The sequence below is a fragment of the Barbus barbus genome (genome assembly GCF_936440315.1).
Source record: "Barbus barbus genome assembly, chromosome: 44".
In the NCBI taxonomy this organism is placed as follows: Eukaryota; Metazoa; Chordata; class Actinopteri; order Cypriniformes; family Cyprinidae; genus Barbus; species Barbus barbus.
The window spans coordinates 5,192,403-5,214,872 of record NC_136722.1 but is presented as its reverse complement, the minus strand read 5'-3'; the positions used below and the strand labels follow the sequence as shown (position 1 = coordinate 5,214,872).

Genomic DNA, 22,470 nt, shown 5'->3' with positions numbered 1-22,470 from the left:
AATGACATAACCTAGTGATGCCATGTAGACAGAAAAGAGAATTGGTCCAAGAACTGAGCCCTGAGGCACCCCAGTAGCTAGATGTTGCGACTTGGATACCTCACCTCTCCAAGATACTTTGAAGGACCTATCAGAGAGGTAAGACTCAAACCACTGGAGTGCGGTTCCTGAGATGCCCTTTCTCAATAGGGTTGACAAGAGGATCTGATGGTTGACTGTATCAAAAGCAGCAGACAGATCCAGCAAGATAAGTAATGAAGATTTGGAAGCCGCTCTTGCAAGTCTTAGGGCTTCAACAACAGAAAGCAAGGCAGTTTCGGTTGAATGTCCACATTCGAATGTAATGACATGTTTGTGTCACTGAAATGTTTACACTAATAGGGATTTACTGTCAGTAGCAATAATCCAATAATTTCTGAAACTACATAAACAAACAGCAGTTAGCTTTAACCCCAGTGAATGTAAACAGCACATACGCTAATATTGATTATACGTGAGGCTCATTTTATAAACGATCATAATCGATTGGCTGTTGGGTCACAGGCGTCATTTCAGCCCTAATCCCTCGTGAACGCCTCTCACACTCACAATCCTGCCAGATTAACCACAGATGGAGGGTGATGCTGTCACTAGGTCAGATGTTTTTACATTTCAGGACCTCAGATAACACAGATGCATGCTGTCAGTGCGCTGTAAGAGCTGGAATGTGAACTGCATTGCTGGATTGTTTTTTTTATGGGAGGTTGTTTACAACTCACTGCCTCTCTCTATAAACTAGAGCAGAAAGGGGCGTAATTTGTGAGCTCATTTTGCCATTAACCTTCTTACTCTACTTTAAAGACAAAACTTATCACACAGGCAATGTTACTGTCTGCTGGAAATTGTGGAAACACTCAATGTTTCATTGTTGCAGCAATCAACTCCAGGTACACCACAGTCTGACATATTGAACAGACTCAAGAAACAAATTAAATCTAGCATCTACTCTTACTCAGATATATGGTCACACTTCAAAACGCAAAGAAACAAGCCATCCTGTTTGTAGAGTTGGAAGCAATGAATATAGTTTTAAAAGACTGCAACTTATTTACCTTTACTCCATGGCCCACATCATCCAGTACTGTGTAGTCGATGGGCTTCCTGATGTACCTCACCGGCCGCTCAATGTTGGCCGGAGCGATGATCTTATGAGTCCTTGCTGTGTTTTTATTCGTTGTCAGGATGCCGATCTCTCGTCTGGCGACCTTCTCCTTATGGATATCCACCGTCTAATGAAAATGCAAGAAAAGACAAAAACAAGATGAAAGAGGAGCCGGGTTTCCATCATTAGTTGCGAATTTAACTAATACGCAAAATTGGAAGATCGCATAAAACATTTGCGAATAAGTACCGTTTCCATCCAACGAGTCAGAGAGAACAAATTCATCACTTCCTGATAAAATAACACTAAACATCACTAAGAAAAGTAGGAGAAGCAACTGAAAATAATAATATTGAAATATAATAAAGTACTTGCGTCTCAGAGCGAGCAGACGAAACACAATAAAGCAGTTATTGCTTTCGGAGGTGAATGCCAGATGTTTGGGAACGCAGTCGTGTAACAGTTCTGGGTGGCAATTATACAAAAATACTTTGATGACAGACTTTGCTCGGGCACTTCAGTATGTCCATAACAACATTTCAGATGCTGTGCAACAAAATTGGTCCGCTGGTTAGTCAGGTTATGCCATCCCATAGCGCAAAGTCTCATTAAATTTTTTTAAACGCTCATGTGGAATTTCTTCGTAAAATTAATTTCCATCTCCCATTATTCGCGTTAAACCTTTTTCACACAAATCAAAAACCACCTTAAAAGGTGCTGTATGTAGGATTGACACCTAGTGGTTGAACTAGGTATTGGAGTCCAAATTCAAAATACTGGAGAGGGTTTTTTTCACCCGGCCCCTCCTCCTCAGACTTGAGGCACACGCAGGTTGCCAGATTAACGACACCAACAGGAACAAGCGCACATGACAATGAATGAAACATAGCTAGAAAAACAAGGTCAGGAATCAGTCATGATTTCACATGCTACTCAGGATCTTAACACTTTTTTCGTATTTTTAGTAGTCTGGGCTAAGTAAGAAATTTAAAGAAACGCACACGCACACACAAAAACACTAATAATTTTTTAGTGACAGTAAAGACAGCTACATTTAATATTTAACAAACGATTTCTACTATATAAATGCTTCCTATTCAATGAATACTGAAAAAGAAATGATCACAGTTTCCACAAAAATATTAAGTGGCACTACTGTTTTTAACCAGACCACAAGCATGACACACTGTTAATGTGAAATTAGTGTGGTGATGCTGAAAGCGGTGTGCAGTTTTAATGTCGGACACTGACAGGGTTTTTTTTTTTCGGCGATGTGATTCACTGCAGTGTCTGTACCCTGTTGGGCGAGACGACTCCGGGTGTTTTAAAGGAGCTTGTGAAGAAGTGAAACACTTTTGACCTTAAAAGAGACGCCATTAAAAGAGAGAGAGAGAAAAAAAACCTAATGGTGTATAAAACAGCAGGCTGCCATTGTTTCTCAGACAAATAGGGCACAGAAATCATATGCTGTGCCTCAATTTGCCTACTTGTACTACACCTTAAAGGTACTCCAGTGTTAGGATGTACTATAGCGTGATAAAATCATTATTTTAGGCTCAATACAAACTGCTGTGACAGTTTCAGCCTCTGCAGCCATTTCTCGCCACATTTCTACAACTGAAAACATTGTAATATTAGCCCAAAAAGTATAGATGCATACAAAAAATATTGGTAAAATAAATGGTAGTGTGTCAAAAATGTGGGATATTCATATTTAATATTATTATAGGAGTAATGGAATAAAATTATAGCATTTATTTGTGATTTAGCAATAGCATGTGTGCATTAAACTAAATGTTTTAAGACTACTGTTTTTCATACAAATACACATACATACATATATACATACATATACATATATATATATATATATATATATATATATATATATATATATATATATACACACACATATATATATATACACATATATATATATACATATACACACACACATATACATACACATATATATGTGTGGTTTTAAAGGGTAAAAGGCTGACCATTAAAAGGTCAGCATAGCACCATTTTGGACGAACTGTTGAATAAAGTCGTTATTTTTGTTTTCTTTGCATACAAAATATATTCTCATAGCTTCGTAAAATTACGGTTGAACCCTTGATGTCTCATGGATTATTTTACCGATCTCCTTGCTACGTTTCTGGACGTTGATTGTGTTCATTATATTGCGGTCTATGGGAGGGTCAGAGAGCTGTCAGAATGCATCAAAAATATCTTAATTTGTGTTCCGAAGACGAACAAAGCTTTTAGGGGTTTGGAACGACATGGAGGTAAGCGATTAATGACACCATTTTAATTTTGGGGTGGAGTAACCCTTTAACCGTGTTTATCATGATTTAAATGTATGCTACTATGAAAGACCAATGGTTAATTATAAAAAAAATACTCAGAATAATTAAATTTTACCATAAAAATTAGGTTGCTACAATTTTTACAGATGTTACTGATTTTGATAATGATCAAAAATGTACATCTACATCCTAACTCAAGCAACTTGGGACTGACTACACTTGACGTGTTACATCGCTTGTAATGATGGGAAAATCCGTTTGTCTTTCGTCTTTCACGTCAGAAACAGCGCGAGTGCTTGGAATACTACTGTACGTCAGAAATATACTGGGGCATCACTTTACTGTCTGCATTCACTGTAAATAGTATATGTAATGGGTTCTATATAGTTTTTTTTTTTTAAATCGAGTCATGCCGCAGTAGCGACTCGCTGCAGGGGCATGTTGGATCCACATCAAGGGGGTGGAGATGGTATGTTTAGGGGTGGAGACGGGTAGGTTTAGATATATATAAGTTGGGAGGAGTTGGATCTAGATTCAACCACACCCCCTGGATCTTGTGTTCTGCAGTGAGGACCATCTCCGCGAGAGTGGAAGAGTTGCGGAGAACATCTGCGCTGTGTGTCAATGCACCTTACGAGAGAATAAGACCTGCAAGCAAGGTAAAAATATATGTACGTTTGTCTCTGTGTTTGTGTCAGATTTCTGCACACCAGTTTACCTAACGTTAGTAACATTTACCCGTCAACATGACGGTCACAATCTTTGCTATGGTAATCTGCGTTGTCGTTTCAAACGACTTTTGTCAGCTTATTGAATTAGATTACCAAATTAAAATTATTTTTAACAAGCAACGCTTATCTTATATTAACATTAGGTTAATTAATGTGAAATTTTGTTCAGGTGTTAGTAGTTAATGTTGGCCAGTAGCCTATTGAGAAAATAAAATCATATGTTAGCCAAGTTAAACAAGTTTTATGGCTAGCTGCCTTTTCTAGTTTTAGAATTAGTTTGTTATAGTTTTTAATGGAATTTAATATTTACTGCATTGTTTTGTATTTGTATTTTAAAGGCAACTGCAATGAAGCATCAAGAAAGACATGAGTATGCCAGCCACCCCGAGACTGATAATTCATGGTAAGAGAAAACTATGATTTTGAGAGGTTTGTGTATTCTAGAAGGGGTTTGCCTTTTAAAAGTGTGCCATTTCTGATTCTTGTTTTTCAGAGAAGACATTTCTGTCACTAACAAAGTAGATGGTGAGCAAAGGTGGTGGCCACGTTTTGAAGCAGCACCTGGGTTTTGCAGATGGCTGTATTCTTTGGCTATTTTTCCCCCAATATGTTTCTGTTGCCTAAAGATTCTTTGTGAGGATGAATCCAGAGGACACAACATAATGCACTGCAAAACGTCCTAAAACAGGAGAAATGGTAAAGATGCACGGTTTCATTGTTGGAAGACTGTAATTTTAAGTGTTAAACATGCAATGTTTTAAATAAAGAATTTGATATTTTGTAATTACTGTGTTTTAATTGAATGCCAGTAGTACCTATGTAAAGTAAAATAAAATGAATTCTATATAAAAATAATCAAATCTAATGAAATCTATATTCAAATTAATGAATTACAGTAGTACACTGATGAATTGGATTTTTACAGTAATTTACTGTAAAACAGTACAGTTTGCAACTGTAAATCAAATACAGTTTGCTACTGTAAATCTTAATTGCAAAAGAAAAACCCTTTGAAATGTCTAACAGTGTGACTTAGGGTTTGAGTGAATTTAACTTTACTTTAGATTAATTGCATGGCATTGTAAATGTCATTCTTAGGACTATAGATTTTGTGATTATGTACGTGTTTTTACACACTGCTGATGTCACAAGCCTCTGTTTTGTTCACAATTCAGGAATTTTCCATGGAACCTCTGACAGAACTCAGTCTGAGAAATTGTGTCCTAAATAATCTACTCTACAAAACACATCTGTCATCTTTAACATAAAACACACAGTGGAAACTGATCACGTGTGTGACACTGGACCACAAAATCAGTCATAAGGGTAAATTTTTAAAAAATTGAGCTTTCTATATCATCTGAAAGGTGAATAAATAAGCTTTCCAGTGATGTATGGTTTGTTAGGGTAGGACAATATTTGGCTGAGATACAACTATTTGAAAATCTGGAGTCTGAGGGTGCAAAAAAATCTAAATACTGAGAAAATCACCTTTAAAATTGTCTAAATGAAGATCTTAGCTATGCATATTACTGATCAAAAATTAAGTTTTGATATATTTACGGGAGGAAATTCACTAAATATCTTCACGGAACATGATCTTTACTTAATATCCTAATGATTTTTGGCATAAAAGAAAAATGGATAATTTTGACCCATACAAAGTATTTTTGGCTATTGCTACAAATATACCCCAGCGACTTAAGACTTAAGGTTTTGTGATCCAGGGTCACATAGTAAACAGACGAATATGAGAAAATTCCACCATAATGGAATTATGCCATTACATTATAAGTTTGATGAATGGCTTTAAAATAAATACGCAGATGAGCTTTTCAATTCATTCTGCCTATCTACACAATCTATGCAAAGGCCAAAATCACTGGCACAAAAGGCTGACACAATGAACTCTGAATGGATCTGCATAACTTGCACTCAGTAGTACTGAGGTTTCAGCTTCCCATAAAGGCTCAGTTTTACTGATTCCTCAATTAGGCTTCATGGGCAACAAGTTTACCAGTAACGCACCATACAGCACCAATTAAACTGTTTACTGCCATCCGCCTGATCTGAAGCCTCTCTTTCCGTGCACTGCTGTCAGAGGGAACAGTACTCTCTCTGGCACACGAGAGACTCGGAGCAGATGCAGCAGGCCTCCTGTTGAAGATGAAAGGCCAGCAGTGTCTGCGGCACAGACACACAGAGGATCCCATTCATTTCTCAAAGATATGGAGTCAGAACAGCTCCAGCTCCTATTCAACATCAGGAAGGAGGAGGCTTGTGCACTGCGCTCGTCTTTTAAATCAGATGAATTTAAAAGAAGTTTTCTCCTTATTACTTAGTCATCTCAAAAGAAGCTGGCACACTGATGCACTACTGACGTAATATTTGATACAGAAGCCCTTGATTTACACACACAGCTGTGGAACTCCACAAAATTGCCCTGACAACTAAAATATAATCAAAAGTACTTCCACTTGCATAATAAATAAAATATATATTAAAATGTTAAAAATAAAAATGTAAATAGCAAAAAAAAGTTAAAATAGTAAAAAAAAATCATTACTAAATGAAGCAATAATCAGGGCTCTAGACTGCGACCAAGATGGTGGCATTTGCGTAAATTTTTCGAGAATGTGTGTATTAAAATTGTGCGAGTGCATGGTTTGCACTGCTCCAAAGCATCAGCTCCATACAGAGCTGAGCAGCGGGACATTGTAGCAGGAGTCAGAGTTCACTGATCACGTGAAGAGAGGTGCTTTCAGTGCGAGCGCTTCAGGTGTAGAGCCTAGTTTATACTTGTTACGTCAGCACGAGTGCAAAGGTACTCAAGCCAAAGTAAAGTAAAAGACCGCATCTTAAACCAGAGAGGGTGAACATGTTGGTATTCTTGTGGGAAAACATGCAAGTCCTGTCACCGACAGCCAGTTTAGTTTGACTTTTCTTTTTGTTTTCATTTTGAAAAGCTTGTTATCTTTGCCGTTTACTCATATTACAATATTTTTATTTATTTGATTCCTGACAATTATCTTTTCTTGTAAAACGTAACAACAAGATCGCAAATTCGATATATGTAATGTAGCAAAAGAGGAACTCCCGTTCACAAAATTCAAATCACAAATGATACTACCGATGAAAAAGAACGTGTTGAATGTTAACCACTTTCATTACCATATAACTATAAACTATGATAAAAGTTATTCAGCATGCATTGATTAATCCCATGTTGTAGCAAAAAAAAAAAGAAAAATTTAACTTCACTGATAATTTAACTTCATTATTAAATTGTTAATATTTTACATTAAGTATATATATATAATACATATATTTTACACATACACACATATACATATATACACACATACATATACTTGAATTACTAAATTCATATTTTTACCGTAAAAATAAAATTATACCATAAAAGCTGTCCATAAACTATGGCCAAATACTAAAATATATAGATGTTGCACAGGGTAAAACACAAAGATAAAACACTATAAAAGAAACACATAAATAATGCAATAAACATTAAATAGCAGAAAATTTTACAAAAAAAATAAAAACACCCCACACTATTTAAATAAAATATAATGAATATAATATAATCTGTGGTGTATTATTTAGCGACTTCTGGGAATGTCCTTTTACAGTTTTCACCACAAATTACATAAAACCAAAACTTATAGCATTATACAGTAAAAATCACATAAAAATGACAAAATTACATATGGTGAGGTAACATTTGATTAAGCAACCTACAAGTTTTTACAGTCTTTTTTTCTGCAAAAATTAAACACCTTTATTGCATTAATAGCAAATCCTATTAGGCAGGGTTAGCCTGCAGTATTCATACATTCACTTGAAAATTTTGTGTACATGGTTTATCATTTGGACCAATCAGACACACGATTTTGCATTTGATTTAACAAATCAATTAGTTATTAGATTAACAAATGGTCACAGACCCCCCACCCAATACACATACTGGTGCTGGTATGTCTGTCAATGACTCCAGGCCCCCGGTTCCATGGCAACCAATCTGATAACACTTGTTTTATTGCTCAAAAGAATGCGGGCAGAGAAACTCACTTCATTTTCTGTGGCCAAGAAAATATCCTTTCTTAGAGTTGATATGAATTTACACTGAATGTTCGCTGGATGAACAGATTAGATGGCAATTTAATTCTGTGACAGTTAGTACTGTCAGCCGATATAAATAATTGCAATTAATCATAATTAATTGTAATGATTTATATACGATTCCCTTTTGAGCTAATTTGCTACAGAAATGGTGGAGAATGGTGGCAATCGTTTAAACATTATTTGCAAGCAGACTCAGTATCAAACGTGTGTGTTTGTCTCATAATATTATTAACGTCTTAAACATGCAGTTTCTGATCAAATCAGATAGACTATAGCTTGAATGTACCTTACTACGAGCAGTAGGGCGGGGCGATATGGCTGAAAACTGTATCACGATATCAGTGTTTCATATCGGTCGATATTGATAATTATTGATATTTTTTTTAAGGTGGTACATCAAGTTCGTGGTATTACCGTCGTGGCGGGGACGACGGTCTTGCATAATTTGCAGACGACATTTGGTCTTACTACGGTCAGACTTATAATATCCAAAAATCTGCCATACTGGCGAGCTGACTTTCTCTTTTATTTACAATTTCCTCGCTCGCTGCGGCACTCATTTTCTGCTTATGAAGAGGAATCCAGCAGACCAGCCAATAGGGTCTGGCTGCAGACGTGCACTCTCAGCCGCGCGTGCGCACTTAAGACACGAGACAACGATATGGCGCAACCAAACATGATACCGTTACATGATTGGCTGTTAGCGTGTCACTCCCTACGCTGCTAGGTTACCAGAGAGCGAGTGCCTTTGTTAATGCAACCAAACTTGCTTCGCAGCCTTTGTTTTCTTCCGACGAAGAATAAAAAATATAGAACGTTTTATCGAACACATTTTTTATTGATATCGTTCACGTGTCTATCGCGATACATATCGTTATCGTTTTATCGCCCAGCCCTAACGAGCAGTACAAAGTTTATCAATCCTATAATGCGTGTTTAAATCATACGATAAAGAACTAACCTAATATTAGAGAAGAAACCCTAATTTCTGTTGTTAGTAGAGCGTAAGCCTTCTCTGAAGAAGAAATCTCAGATTAGCAGCCCGTATAGATGGTACCAGACTAAATTAATCTGATTTTGGGCACAAACCAATCTCCATTTCATCTTTAAATGTGTAAAATCTTCTCTGACGAAGAAACCTCAGATTAGCTGCACAAATTATCTGTGTGGCAAAGCGATCACACTTGCAGTGATATTAAAACTGGGCAAACGAACAAATCTTGCTACAGTATATTTAGTTAAATGGTGATTTGAGTGATGTTCCTCATCTTTCCAGAGTTAAGGCCTTCTTGTAACTTTTGCGTATCATTGAAGTCACTGAAGTGATGCAATTGAATAGCGAGTTAATGGTGTAATTCTAGCCTAGCTAACTAGTAATTGCCATTGAGTTGAGTTTTTTTTTATTTGTGAAAGAAGTTGTGTGCGATGCGTCATAACTGACTGCGCGTGAGTGCCCATGCATGTTTACAGCGGTGCAAGTTCTGCTCCACTAGCGCGTGTTGTAAACTCGCATCGGTCTCTTAGCAACGTCTGGCCCCGGAAGTTGAGAGCAGCCTCTTCCAGTTCAATCTGGTAACAGCACAAACGTCACAGACCCTTGTGTAAACAAGCAACTGAGTGTAGCCAAAGCTACCATTGTAGCAGCCGAGCAGGCATATAAGCTAACTAAGCCCTTTACCTCAACTGTTAGCTGTTAGCATCCGACTAACTGACACCGTGTGAGTGTAAAGTGTAGCGTCTGAACCACTCCTCGCTCTCGCTCTCCCTCACTCTTGGTTTCATTTCCTGTTTGTGCCATCACCTTCTGTTGAGATTCTAGTTGGCCCCTCCTCACATATGTTGGTTCTATTGGTGTTATTTTTATTTTGACTTTATTCTACCTCTCTTTGATTTTGTTTTTATTAATTCACCCTTGTTTAGCTTGAATGTACAATTCAGCTAAGTTGATTTTAATTAAATTTGAGATTTAATTAAATCAATTTGTTTATTTTATTATTTTTATTCCTTTTAGTTTCCTAAAGCTATTAAGACATTTTCATTTTTACCTTTACCTTATTTTAGTTATTTGACATCCTCTCTCTCGGTATAGGATTAGAGCAGTTCTAGCAACTGTTGTCCCCTTAATGAGCTGTACAGGTTATTAGTAGCCTAATTCCTGTCTTTTCTATTACCCTCTTACACCAGGGCCCTGAGCAGACTAGAAACACTTCCTATTGTTTCTGTTTGTTTACCTTGAAGTGGTTGATGTGTCCCTGCTAGCGTAGCCAACAGTCTCCCTAGGTTTTATGACCCTGCTACATTCCTTTGAACAAGTGACATCTGCTTAGTCATATCTCCTAGCTGAAACTAAATAAGGAAAGCCCTTCTTTCTCCCTCCGTCTCTTCCTGATTTTATTTCAGTTTTGTTTATTTGATATATCTTCATAGTGACCAAACCTGTGAATCATCAGTGCCTTGAGTAATAGTTTGATCACACGTATAGCCATGTCATCAGCTGACCCCTGCTTACAGCCCCGTCAACAAAGTTACTCAAACCCTGTACTTGTGTTCTTAGCACCCTACCTCACTAGCTGCCCCTCACCAGCTATTCACCATACAGATAGCCTAATGCCTCTGTACGTACTTGCACTTGCCTTCTGCCTCTCTCTCTCTGGTGTTCCCCAAGTGTGCCAGTGTGTCCAGATATTCAACAGACATCCACTGGCAGAGACCATGGAAAAGGCCATCCTCGTCCTGCAGACACCATGGCATGTCCAACGACAGTCCCCCACATCCTTCACACAGGTGCCAAACGGATGTTGCACAAGGACAGCCGGACACACCTACTTCTGAGATACAGGAGATACTGAAACTAGCAAAAGAGCTCCTGGAACAAAACTCAACTGAGGAGTACTGTAAAGGACAAACTTCTGACTCCTTGCCTGACGCAACGCAGCATCAGACCCCTCCAAGGGAGGAGCATCCCTTAAAAACCAGTCGACACCCCAGAAGCAGCCAAACAACGTTGGATTGAGCAGCGGGCCCACATGCCCAACAGCGAAACCTCTACCAACACAACTCAGGCAAGCTCAAGTCGGTGCCACCACAAGAGCAAAGCGACACACAAACATCAGACTTCTGGTGACGTTCCAGCAGAACAGAGGGCTAACAATCATCTGCTGCCCTCCTGCCATCATCACTAGGTCAGTCTGAAACTCTTTTACAAAATCTCCATAATTCCCTGCGACCCCTGGACCCACCTGCACTCTCACCAGTGAGAGTCTAACCCGGCTGTTCCACACCACAGGTACCACAGATAGCCTACTGGCTAACAACATCAATAACCATCTGACCCGGACCAACTCACTTCAGAACGACAGGTGACACTGCCTCGACACCTGCTGCACAAGCTCGAGGACCGCACCTTGCTACAGCATACAACCTGACAGCATCCACCACTGCACCACAACCGCAACCAACAGCCACTGTCTCCCAGCCAGTTGTGTGCTTGATTGTTCTGCATCTTTAATGTCACCCGCTGTTGTCTATTGGACGGACAACAACGTTCGAAAGGGGGGATTTACGTAGCATTTGGACCAATCAGACACACGATTTTGCATCTGATTTAACAAATCAATTAGTTATTAGATTAACAAATGGTCACAGACCCCCCACCCAATACACATACTGGTGCTGGTATGTCTGTCAATGACTCCAGGCCCCCGGTTCCATGGCAACCAATCTGATAACACTTGTTTTATTGCTCAAAAGAATGCGGGCAGAGAAACTCACTTCATTTTCCCTTAGGAAAGACATTATGCCATAAAAATTGACTCTTCTCTAATTAATTCATAGAAAAACCTTTCTTTGAATGAACACACATATCTTCAGATGATCTAACTGAGAGTGTATATTATATGTCGCTACCTATGCAACACAAGTGTTCTAAGAATCTTTAATAGTTTGTATATCAACCTCCAATCCAGTTTATATGCAAATTACCATGCATGGAGACAAAGAGTCGTAAACCTTCCCTCCAAAAGTTCAAGTCACCATAGGCTCTTTGACTCCCCAGAGGTGTGACCTCTATAGCAGATAATGCTCTCACGTAAGTGATGCCCCGGCAGTCTGCGGTTGTGTTAGATTCTGAGAAGATGAGGATCTGAGCTAGAACTCTTTTGCACCTTTTAAGTTTTGCGCCAGGCCTTGCGGCCTTGACTTTCCATTCAACCAAAGCTCCTCTGACCTTAGCAGATCTCTTTCTTAGCTCTTTTTCACTTTCTACCTGGGAAGAACATTTCTACCTCAGAACATCTTTGGACACTCGTCAAAACCAAGCAATGCAAGTATAACATTTAACTAAACGAAACAGAGGTTTAGTAGAAGTTATAGACCCCGTTATGAATGGCACTGATGGTTTTACTCAGGTGGTTTCCATAACTGCATTCTCTGGTTTTCCTGATGGTTTCATCCATCAACTATCATTTGCCCTTTCCCCATGTATGAGTGATTGAACGCATGTTTGTTAGTTAGACTAGTTTGCGTTAGTGTTTTGTTAATAAAAGTCGTGTGCAAAAATTACACAAGTTTCTGGTTCTGCCTAGCAAATTAAAATGTCTCTTTACAAATTTGACCCTTACTACATGCTCTAATGTATTAATACTTAGAAAGGTATTTTCTGTGGCCAAGAAAATATCCTTTCTTAGAGTTGATATGAATTTACACTGAATGTTTGCTGGACTAACAGATTAGATGATGGCAATTTAATTCTGTGACAGTTACTACTGTCAGACGATATAAATAACTGCAATCATAATTGTAATTATTTATATACAATTCCCTTTTGAGCTAATTTGCTACAATGGACTGGAGTACACTGTAACAAATATAAGTATTTATTGTTTTTTTCCCCCAGTTGTAAATGTGGATGACAAAAAATAGATGTAGACTTTAGAGAAGTGCTGTTAGTGAAAATCAGCAGATCTTTTTGGGAGTGAACTGAACTCAAAATCAGCAGTGCAGCTGGCATTGGGGAAGTGGGAGGACAGCGCAAACTGACTTCATCTCCTTCCTGTGAGCTGAAAAATAGATGTGCTGAAATGAGTCGCTGCATATTGCACAATGTGTGCGGGTCCATCTTTATCAAATGCCATCAAAAAAATCCAATGACGTGTGCCATTGTTTTGGATGCAAGTACTGAGAGCTTTCTCCTGATTGACGAGGGTTAGGGCTGAGCGAAATGCCTCGTCTGGTTTCAAACTGGGAGTATTTCTACATCATATGTTGAAGGCCAACACTGCTGGCAAAAGAGATCACATATTCACTCCATCACATTCTCAGTCATCCCTTGAGCCCTGAATGGCTTTCACACATTGATAATCAGCATGTGGATCTAACTAATTACAAATCACAGCAGGTCATCTGAGTCTGGCAAGACTGTATCTACTCTATAGTCTTTTGAAGCCAGACTTTTGAGAGTCGGCATGAAGTCTGGTCCACATTGCAGCTTATTCAGGCCAATAACCACTGACACTGATTAATATGTGAAACGACCAACCAAAGTACTCTTTTTTACTTGATATTTAGAATGGGTAAATCTGGAACCAAATATAACTGCGAAAACAAAATGTGTGCACAATGACATCTAGTTTACTTTGTCCTCAAAACTCTTGAAAATCTTTCAAAGATTCATTTCCACAAACCACACACACACACACACACACACACACACACATACATTGGCAAATCCAGCTGCTATTTCTTCCATGGAAGTGTTCGTTGGCCCTCAAACCAGAGCAGATACATTTCTGTGTAAATCTTTCATACAAACAATTCTGGAGTAAATTTTCACGTTCAATTCGGTGCACCAGACTCCAGCACACTACATACAGCCAGCCAATCATAATTGAGCATTCTAAGAAAGTGCTTTATGTTTTCTTGCATAGTAAGCATCAGACAGTCTGTATGTGTCTACACGTCAAGTTTCTTAGTGTCAAGAATATGGCAAGCATACAATTATACAAGGACTGCTCGATTTAGGGGGCAAAAAGATTATATATATAGTCTTTTGTCCACAAAAAATATTCCACTTGCAAAAAATAAATAAAGAAAATAAAAAAATGGGTTTGCTGTGCTTGTTTGTAGGGCTGCACAATTTGTCAGAAATTTGTGATCGTATATATCAACACAATTATATACCAATAATAATAATAATAATAATAATGTATACTAGTACTAACTAATAAATAACTAAAAACAATTACAACAAAATAAAATTGAAATTTAAGAAAAATATTTAAGAAAAAAATATAACTAACTATTTAAAATACTAATATTTAAAGATGTGTTAATTTCTTAGTTTTCAAATGTCAAACTAAAGTGCTTCACATTACACTGAAATGGAGTTGGTTGGAACATTGAAAGTAGATGCATAATCACATTAAGCCATATTGCGATTTTGGTTTTATTTTGATTAATCATGCAGCCCAACATTTTACAGTTTACACTGAATGCCTAATGTAATTATGCCTTGGACCATCATGACCTTGAGGTGATCATGTGAAAGGGCCTTCACTGATTTGTCATTTAGTAGATCATTTTCCATCTTAAGAAACTCATTGTACAATTTCTACAGGAACAGTCCTAGAATGTCTTGCTCAAGGGTCTCTCGCCACCCACAGATGATGACAAGAAGATGCTTCTACTCTGATCACATTCTGAAACTGCTTAACAGTAAAATAATTAAACATCAGTGTAAAAGAGGGAAATGGTTCTCACCAAACTTGCTTCTCTCTGCATGCCTGAGGCCAAAAGTGTGTGATCAGTGCGACCTAAACTATCTCCAGTATTACATTGCATTTAGCAGTCAATACAAATAATATGCACTCTATTTATTATTGGTGGTTATTTTTTTCACACATTAAAGGGACAGTTCACCCAAAAATTACAATTCTGTTATTAATTACTCATCCTCACGTTGTTCCAAACCTGTAAGACCTTCCTTCATCTTCGGAACACAAATTAAGATATTTTTGATGAAATCCGAGAGCTTTCTGATGCTCCATAGACAGCAACAGACCTACCACGTTCTGAAAGGTAGTAAGAACATTAAAATAGTCCATGTGACATCAGTGGTTCAACAATTTTATGAAGCTACGAGAATACTTTAGTGTACAATGAAAACAAAAGTGATTTCATCTCTTCTGGGTCAGTTCCCACCGCTATTCATGAAATATCTTAATTTGTCTCCCAAAGATGAAGGAAGGTCTAACGCGGCCCGAACTACGTAGTTAGACCTTCCTTCAAAGACCTTCTAAGGGATTTTTAAAAATGATACGAATCTGCAGAGGTGGGCAAACTACGGGCGTTTTCATCCAGTCCGTGAGGCAGTTGTTCCAAAATAGCTAACTTGATGCAATATCAGTATTGTCCAATAGATGGCGCTGTAGCCTGTAGTGCAGTATATAACCCCTGATGTTTACTGTCCCGCTGCTCCGACACGGCCACCGTAGCGGATGTTCATTTGTTTTGAAAAATACCTTGTATTGGAACGGTTTTAAAAATGCTTAAAATGCTCTGTAGACTTTCCAGTATCATACCGTTTTCCTCCTGCTCACGGGTGCTGTAATTTTGTGGGGAAAACATGGAAATAACTAACCCTTTAAACAATGGATTACAGCCCAAGTATGTGTAAAATACATAGTTAATACAATAAACTGTTAAACTTTCCCTTCCAATCAACAGGTTAAAGCTAATTCAAATTAAATTAAAGACAACACTACTTTACATGCGACTGCAGTTTTTAGATACAGATTTAGGTGCTTTTAAGTTTAGATATTGTAAATTTAATTGTGTCATATTTTGACCGAGAAGCAAATCTGTAATTAAAATGAGCAGATTCTCCGAAACTAATCATTGAACACAAGAATAATAACTTTCAAATTGTATGGAAAGTAGTGTGTTAGTTACGTAAAAAGCCCCCCCCCCCCAATCACATTTTGAGAGAGAGTGTCGTCTTTCTCACTGACACAAGCATGCTCAGAGAGAGAAAGATAGAAGCCGTATACATATAAAAATGTTGAAATGGAAACTGTTGCACTAGGTTTATGACAGAATATATATGAAGCACTTCTGAATACGAGTGTGTTGACATTAATAACGGAGCATTCAGAACATTTGACCTGACATAGTACATGCAGTAATAACATGGCTGTGCTATTTACAGCAAGCATATATGCGCATTTTAAGCAGCTGCTGTCAGTACCTCAGTCAGTACTAGGTTCTACTGAAGACAGAAACAAAGGAAAACATTACTATTTGTATTCATATGATTGAGGAAAAAAAAATAAAAAAAATAAACTTTGTACTATTTTTTAAGAAAAAATAAAAGTATGCATTGTGTTAAAAAAATACATTTTTTTTTAAATGTCATGTGGTGTTACAAACAAGTCAACAGCAATACAATTTGTTAAACCTTCTAAAATAGTTCTCTAATAATCAATCATTCTAAAAAATACTTTGTGAAATCAAATAATTGTAAATATTTAAGTCATTATTATAGTATTTTTTAGTGAACTTATACAGGCATATACAGGCAAAACGGGAGATGCATTCATACAGGTCAGACGGACAGTTTCACTTCAGCATTTGACAGGAAAGAAAAAAAAAACGAAGCAACCCCAGGGGTGGCATGGCTTCCGGAAATGCACAAACAGACAGAAGCGTTGCACATATCTTTAGAGGAGGGCTGAGTAACAGCGGCCTGTAGCACACACCCTGAGCAACACACACACACACTTTGTGTGGTTACGTCAATAAGATTTCCATGCCAGATTTTAATAACGCAAAACCACATGATTTCTGAAATGAGAAACGGACCACACCCTGATGTTTTTTTTTTATTCTTTACTGTAACAATTGAAGCCCCACAGCAGGCTAAATAACATGTGAATCTTCCTTTGTAGCTAATAACCAATAAAATGCAGGAGAAAACGAACCATGCGTGTAGCACAGCTTTTAGTCACATATCCAGCACTAAACGGAAACACTTGTTGATTAAAAGCGAGGATGCAGTTCGGTTAGTTTAGACTGTAGCTCACTAACAACATTACGAGCACAGCTGAAGGGTGAGGACAGGCGCTCCCCTTCACAGATTTACAGCTGTGTTATGCTCCATCTGGCTTTGGCTTCTCTCCGACAGGGTGACCGCGAGCATCTGAGGGCTGCTATCGCTACAGCGAGCCAGATGAACGCTTGCTGTAATATGAATGAGAAGCCAGCCTCTTCAAAACTGAGCCTTTACTTTGCAGAAATTGGTTGAAAAAAGTCTGAGTATATGGTTGCATATTACAAAAGAAAAAAAGTTCAAATCAACCTCATGTATGACAAAGTTGAAGAAGCATCTACGTATGTAAAAGTAAGATAAGTGCAAAATCATATCAGGTCTACTAAAAATGGACTTCATGTGGACTATATGAATCTTAAAAAAAAACAAAAAAAACATTGGACATAATATTCTGATAAGAAGGATTTGAGCTTTCCAATAGTGAACACCTAAAACTAGTGTAATCTGCTGAGACAAATATAATCTCTTGTCACTCCTGTGTGAAAATAATTCGAATGCACAAGGTTAACGTGTCCAGATTGGACACAATCAAGTAAATAACACGAGTGAGGCTGAGGAATCAATAGAGGATAAAAGAGATTAACAGATAGAAGTAACTACACACCAAAGGTTTTAGCAGAACCATCGATAGTCAAATACTTCACAGCAGTCCTATTTGTTAACTGACCAGCTGACTAGCAGCCACCAATCAATGACCTTCATACAAAATAAGACTGCGAACATGCAATAAGAAAGTCCTTTTTGGGGTCTATTTAAATGCCATTTTGACTTCAAGTGCCCTGAGATGAACAAGAGCCACCTACCCAATGTTTGCCCTTAAATAAATCAGTTTTTAATTTCAGTTTTGGCACTAAAATTTGTATGGAAAATAGTCATATTTCACCTGTTCGACTACTGAAAGTGTCAATATTGGGACCATATCAAAACAGTGTTTATGACAACCTTGTGGCAAACTTCGTAGCGGTTCTTCTCAGCCGACTGACCTCATTGATTGATTGATTGAGAGAGAGAGAGAGGGAGAGAGAGAGAGCAAGAGAGTTCTTCAACTAAGAGCTATAATCTATGCTTTACCCTCAATAGCTCTCTTTTCTTCTATTTGGCAATAGTCATATGATTTGTGTGCAAATTGCATGAGAGGCTTCCATTCCAGAATCCAATCACTGTAGTCAACATCAGGTTATGTGGACGTATAAAAAGCACCCCAATGTATGGAACATTTTTGTGCTTTGTTTGCCAAATGGATTGAAGTCATTCCACTGGGAAAAGCACTGGACAGCAGAATTGCTCTCTGTATCTGTAACGATTAAGATAAGAAGTTTCAGAGACTTGTAGGTTGTGTGGGAAACATGTTCCAACTGAGATCCAGTCAGTCATGGGGCTGGGCACAAAACCCTCTTTAATTGTCACAGTTCACATCATTTCATTCCAAAATGACACATTTTGGCTATACTTGATTGTCAGGAAACAGGGGAGGCAGGTCTTCCCTACAATCTTATATCTAGAGCTCCATTTCCTGTGTGTATGAAACTCATCTGCCAAGAGCACACCAAGGGAGACGTCAGGAGAGATGAAGACAGAGAGACAGAAAGAATTTGTAGTCTGTCTTGCTAACTCAAAGTGCAAGGCTAAACTCTTTGCATTTCACATGCAACATCCAAGAACCTCCCTTCATGGCATACATTCTGCAGTCCCGTTAATTATAAACTTGCAGTTTGGTGAAAGTGAATAGAGATGTAGCACAAAACAGTTTTAAGCTCATAATTCCACAGCGTAACAAGGAATACAAAATTATTTCTACATTCTAGACCAGGGGTCTCTAACTTTTTTACACCGTGGACCAGTTACGGTTTGAAAAAAATCTTGCGGAAAGGGTGGGGGGTTGTGTATGGGGTCTTTAATACAGGTCAATTCATTTATACTGTTATCAGCACATGTTGAAGTAGATTCGTCTCTTGTCTCAGAGAATATGCACTGTTAATGCAGCGTTAGAAAAGTTTTTTTTTTACTTTCACTTTCTGTATGACTGAAGTTAAGACGTTCACTGGCATAACTATTGAGCAAAGTTTGCGCGTTGCTTTTGCGATCCATTGGCTCGTCTTCATGGTTTAAAACAGAAATATTTCCAGTACTGCGACGTAACCGCAACCATATGTATCTTAAACGCAGGTATACATGAAAGAGGAATCAAATCGGTATGCAGCGCTGTATGAAACACGTCTATATGCTTGTGCGCGCATCGGGTGTGTGCGAGAACAAGTAACGAATTGAGCTCTGTTTTGTTTCTTCTTCTTCTGGTTTTAAATAGCTTGAACGTGTAAATTGGCAAATTAATCTGCGAAGCACATGCCGAACGGTGGAGTCTTGACCTGGTCCGTATATCGCGGCTCAACTGCGATCCGTTTAAAGCCCTAGCCATGACAGATCAGAGCAATCTTATTTACTAATTTAACATGAAATTGTCAAATTGCTACTCGATATCAATCGCATACAATGAAAATACAGAATAATTAGAAAAATCATTTATGCACAATAAATAACAGAGCGTCATATCTATCCACATTTTCCCCAGAACTTTCTCACGACCCGGTAAGAATTCTTCCACGGCCCGGTAGTGGGTCGCGACCCAGTGGTTGGGGACCTCTGTTCTAGACAACTCAGAACATGGAATTCTCTCACTTCTTAATTGAAAATACTCATGGATAGACATGCAACTTTTAAAGTTGGGAAAGATCAAGCAAACCCAACTTTAGTGAAAGACAGGAAATGGTAGAAGTTGTGTTGTCCTCGATACTGGACTCGGGTCTTGAGTCCAGGACCATATTTTTATGGTTTTGGAGCGGTCGTGGACTTGGGAGCAATTGGATTTAGACTCGAGATGCTGCAGATACGTTTTATGGTCTGTGGAGGTTTGCTTGACACTGATGCAAAACCAAGCTCAATTCACCCCAACGGAAAGCATGTTTACACTGTCTGAATCATTCACACCCTCTTCAGGTCTTGACTTGGGACTCATCCTAGTCTTGGAGGCTGGACTTGGACTCAAATGAGCTGGTCTGGAACGCAGTATGATGGAAACTTCTTGAGACTGAAAATGGTTGTGCAGAAGATGAGCATGTTACTTCATTTCTGATGAACATTACAAAGACACAACTTTTTCCTTTGGAAAATCGAGCAAACTAGGAACATGTATTAAGACAGGGGTCAACTTGGATGTCATGTCGACTTCAAGTGCCCTGAGAGGAACCTATCATTGTGAGTTAATGGGAGACCATAGATGCTGATAGGATACGCATGGAATCATTTCCAATCATGCTGCACTTAGAGCTGCCTTTAATTAGTTACTTCTGTAGCTCATCAGAGATGCAACAGACAGACACGGATTTACTCACAGCTATGATGAGGGAAAACAGCAAAACGAGACTCCTTGTGTTCTGCCAAGTCTTCAGCCGGCCAGACAAAGCGCTGACTGTTCACAGACTCTTAGCAGCCACTTCATGTGCTGGTCTAGGTAGCAGCACTTCAGCCTCCCACGCTCAGGGTCAGGCCTGGCTCCAAAACAACAAAATATCCGTGATAAAATGACTCAAAACATTCAGCGTGGAGCTGTGATAAAAACAGTGAACTAAAGGCCTGGCTTGCTGGCCCATTAGTCTGCAGCACTGATGTTCTAATCTAATTTGGCCACATGCTGGCAGTGCGGTCTGTCTAATAGGCACTCAGAGGAAGAGGGAACAGCGAGAAATGCTGTAAAGATGGGAACATCCTCTGTCAGCAAAGCTCTGGGTGTGCCTCTGCCGACAGATTAGAGTCACTTTATAGCCATTAGTCACCTTCCAGTGGAACAGAGCAGTCATGTCTGATCTGCAGCAAATAGCACTGAGGCTACAGGATTACGGTTTGTTTTAGGAACTTCTACTATTTACGGAGATGACTAGATGTTTCTCACAGACAGAGTCTTTTTGAGAATCATTTTGTCTGAAATTAGTCTCTTAAACCATGACAATTCTGTTCCTGAAGGGCCACTGTCCTGCAAAGTTTAGCTCTGACACATCTACCTGGAAGCTTCTAGTGATCCTGAAGGCCTTGATTAGCTGGTTCAGGTGTGTCTGAGGACTCACTAAACTCTGCTGGAAAGTTGACCTCCAGAAACAGGACTGGACACCAGAATTTTGCTCAACTAACGATACACAACATGCAAGTTGCCACTCATCAGCTATGTAGTGTGCAGTCGTAATGGACAATGACGCATGATGGCATGGGACGCAAATCCTGTGCAATAAAACCTGCAATTTAGTATTTTGATTAATCTTTTCCAAACTTTGCGGAAGTTTAGATACTTGCTTGAGGTTTTTTTTTGTGTGTGTGTGGAATTGGCAGCAAGCAAAGCATGGCACTCCACCTCTGTTTTCTGTGGGGTGATTCAGAATACTGATGCATCACTGAAGAACTTTTTCTCCCACCTTTAGTACAACAAGCTATGACAGAAAGCCAGCTCACAGCCAGCACCCTGTTTTTAACATAACCGTCCTATTATTCCCATCTCTATCTTTGGAGAGAATCATGATTGACACTCTAAGTGGAGGCTGTGTGAAAAGAGAACAGGCCTCTGTTGACCATTTTAATAAGCCTGCCTTAGAGCCATTCATAAAGCCCACTGTCATTCCCAGACACACATATGAATGGAGAAGAGACTTGAAAATACGCTCCACTGTACGCGATTAATCCCATCAACATCTGCCGATTAAAGCTCTTCGGGGAAGTCGTGGCCTAATGGTTAGAGAGTTGGACTCGTAATCCAAAAGGTTGCGGGTTCGAATCTCGGGCCGGCAGGGATTGTAGGTGGGGGGAGTGAATGTCCAGCGCTCTCTCCACCCTCAATACCACGACTGAGGTGCCCTTGAGCAAGGCACCGAACCCCCAACTGCTCCCCGAGCGCCGCAGCATAAATGGCTGCCCACTGCTCCGGGTGTGTGTTCACAGTGTGTGTGTGTTCACTGCTGTGTGTGTGCGCATGTTGGATGGGTTAAATGCAGAGCATGA

General features: G+C 38.9%; 1 protein-coding gene across 11 annotated transcripts in view; it reads right to left on the bottom strand.

Moving 5' to 3' along the window:
• The window catches only part of LOC306863655 (abl interactor 1-like), a 61,792-nt gene that overhangs the window by 17,793 nt on the left and 21,529 nt on the right, over positions 1-22,470 (bottom strand). For all 11 annotated transcript variants that reach the window (XM_079407154.1, XM_079407158.1, XM_079407156.1 and 8 more), the window contains exon 3: positions 1,092-1,268. In XM_079407154.1, coding sequence (XP_079263280.1) covers positions 1,092-1,268 — 177 coding nt within the window. The remainder of the gene's footprint in view (positions 1-1,091; positions 1,269-22,470) is intronic.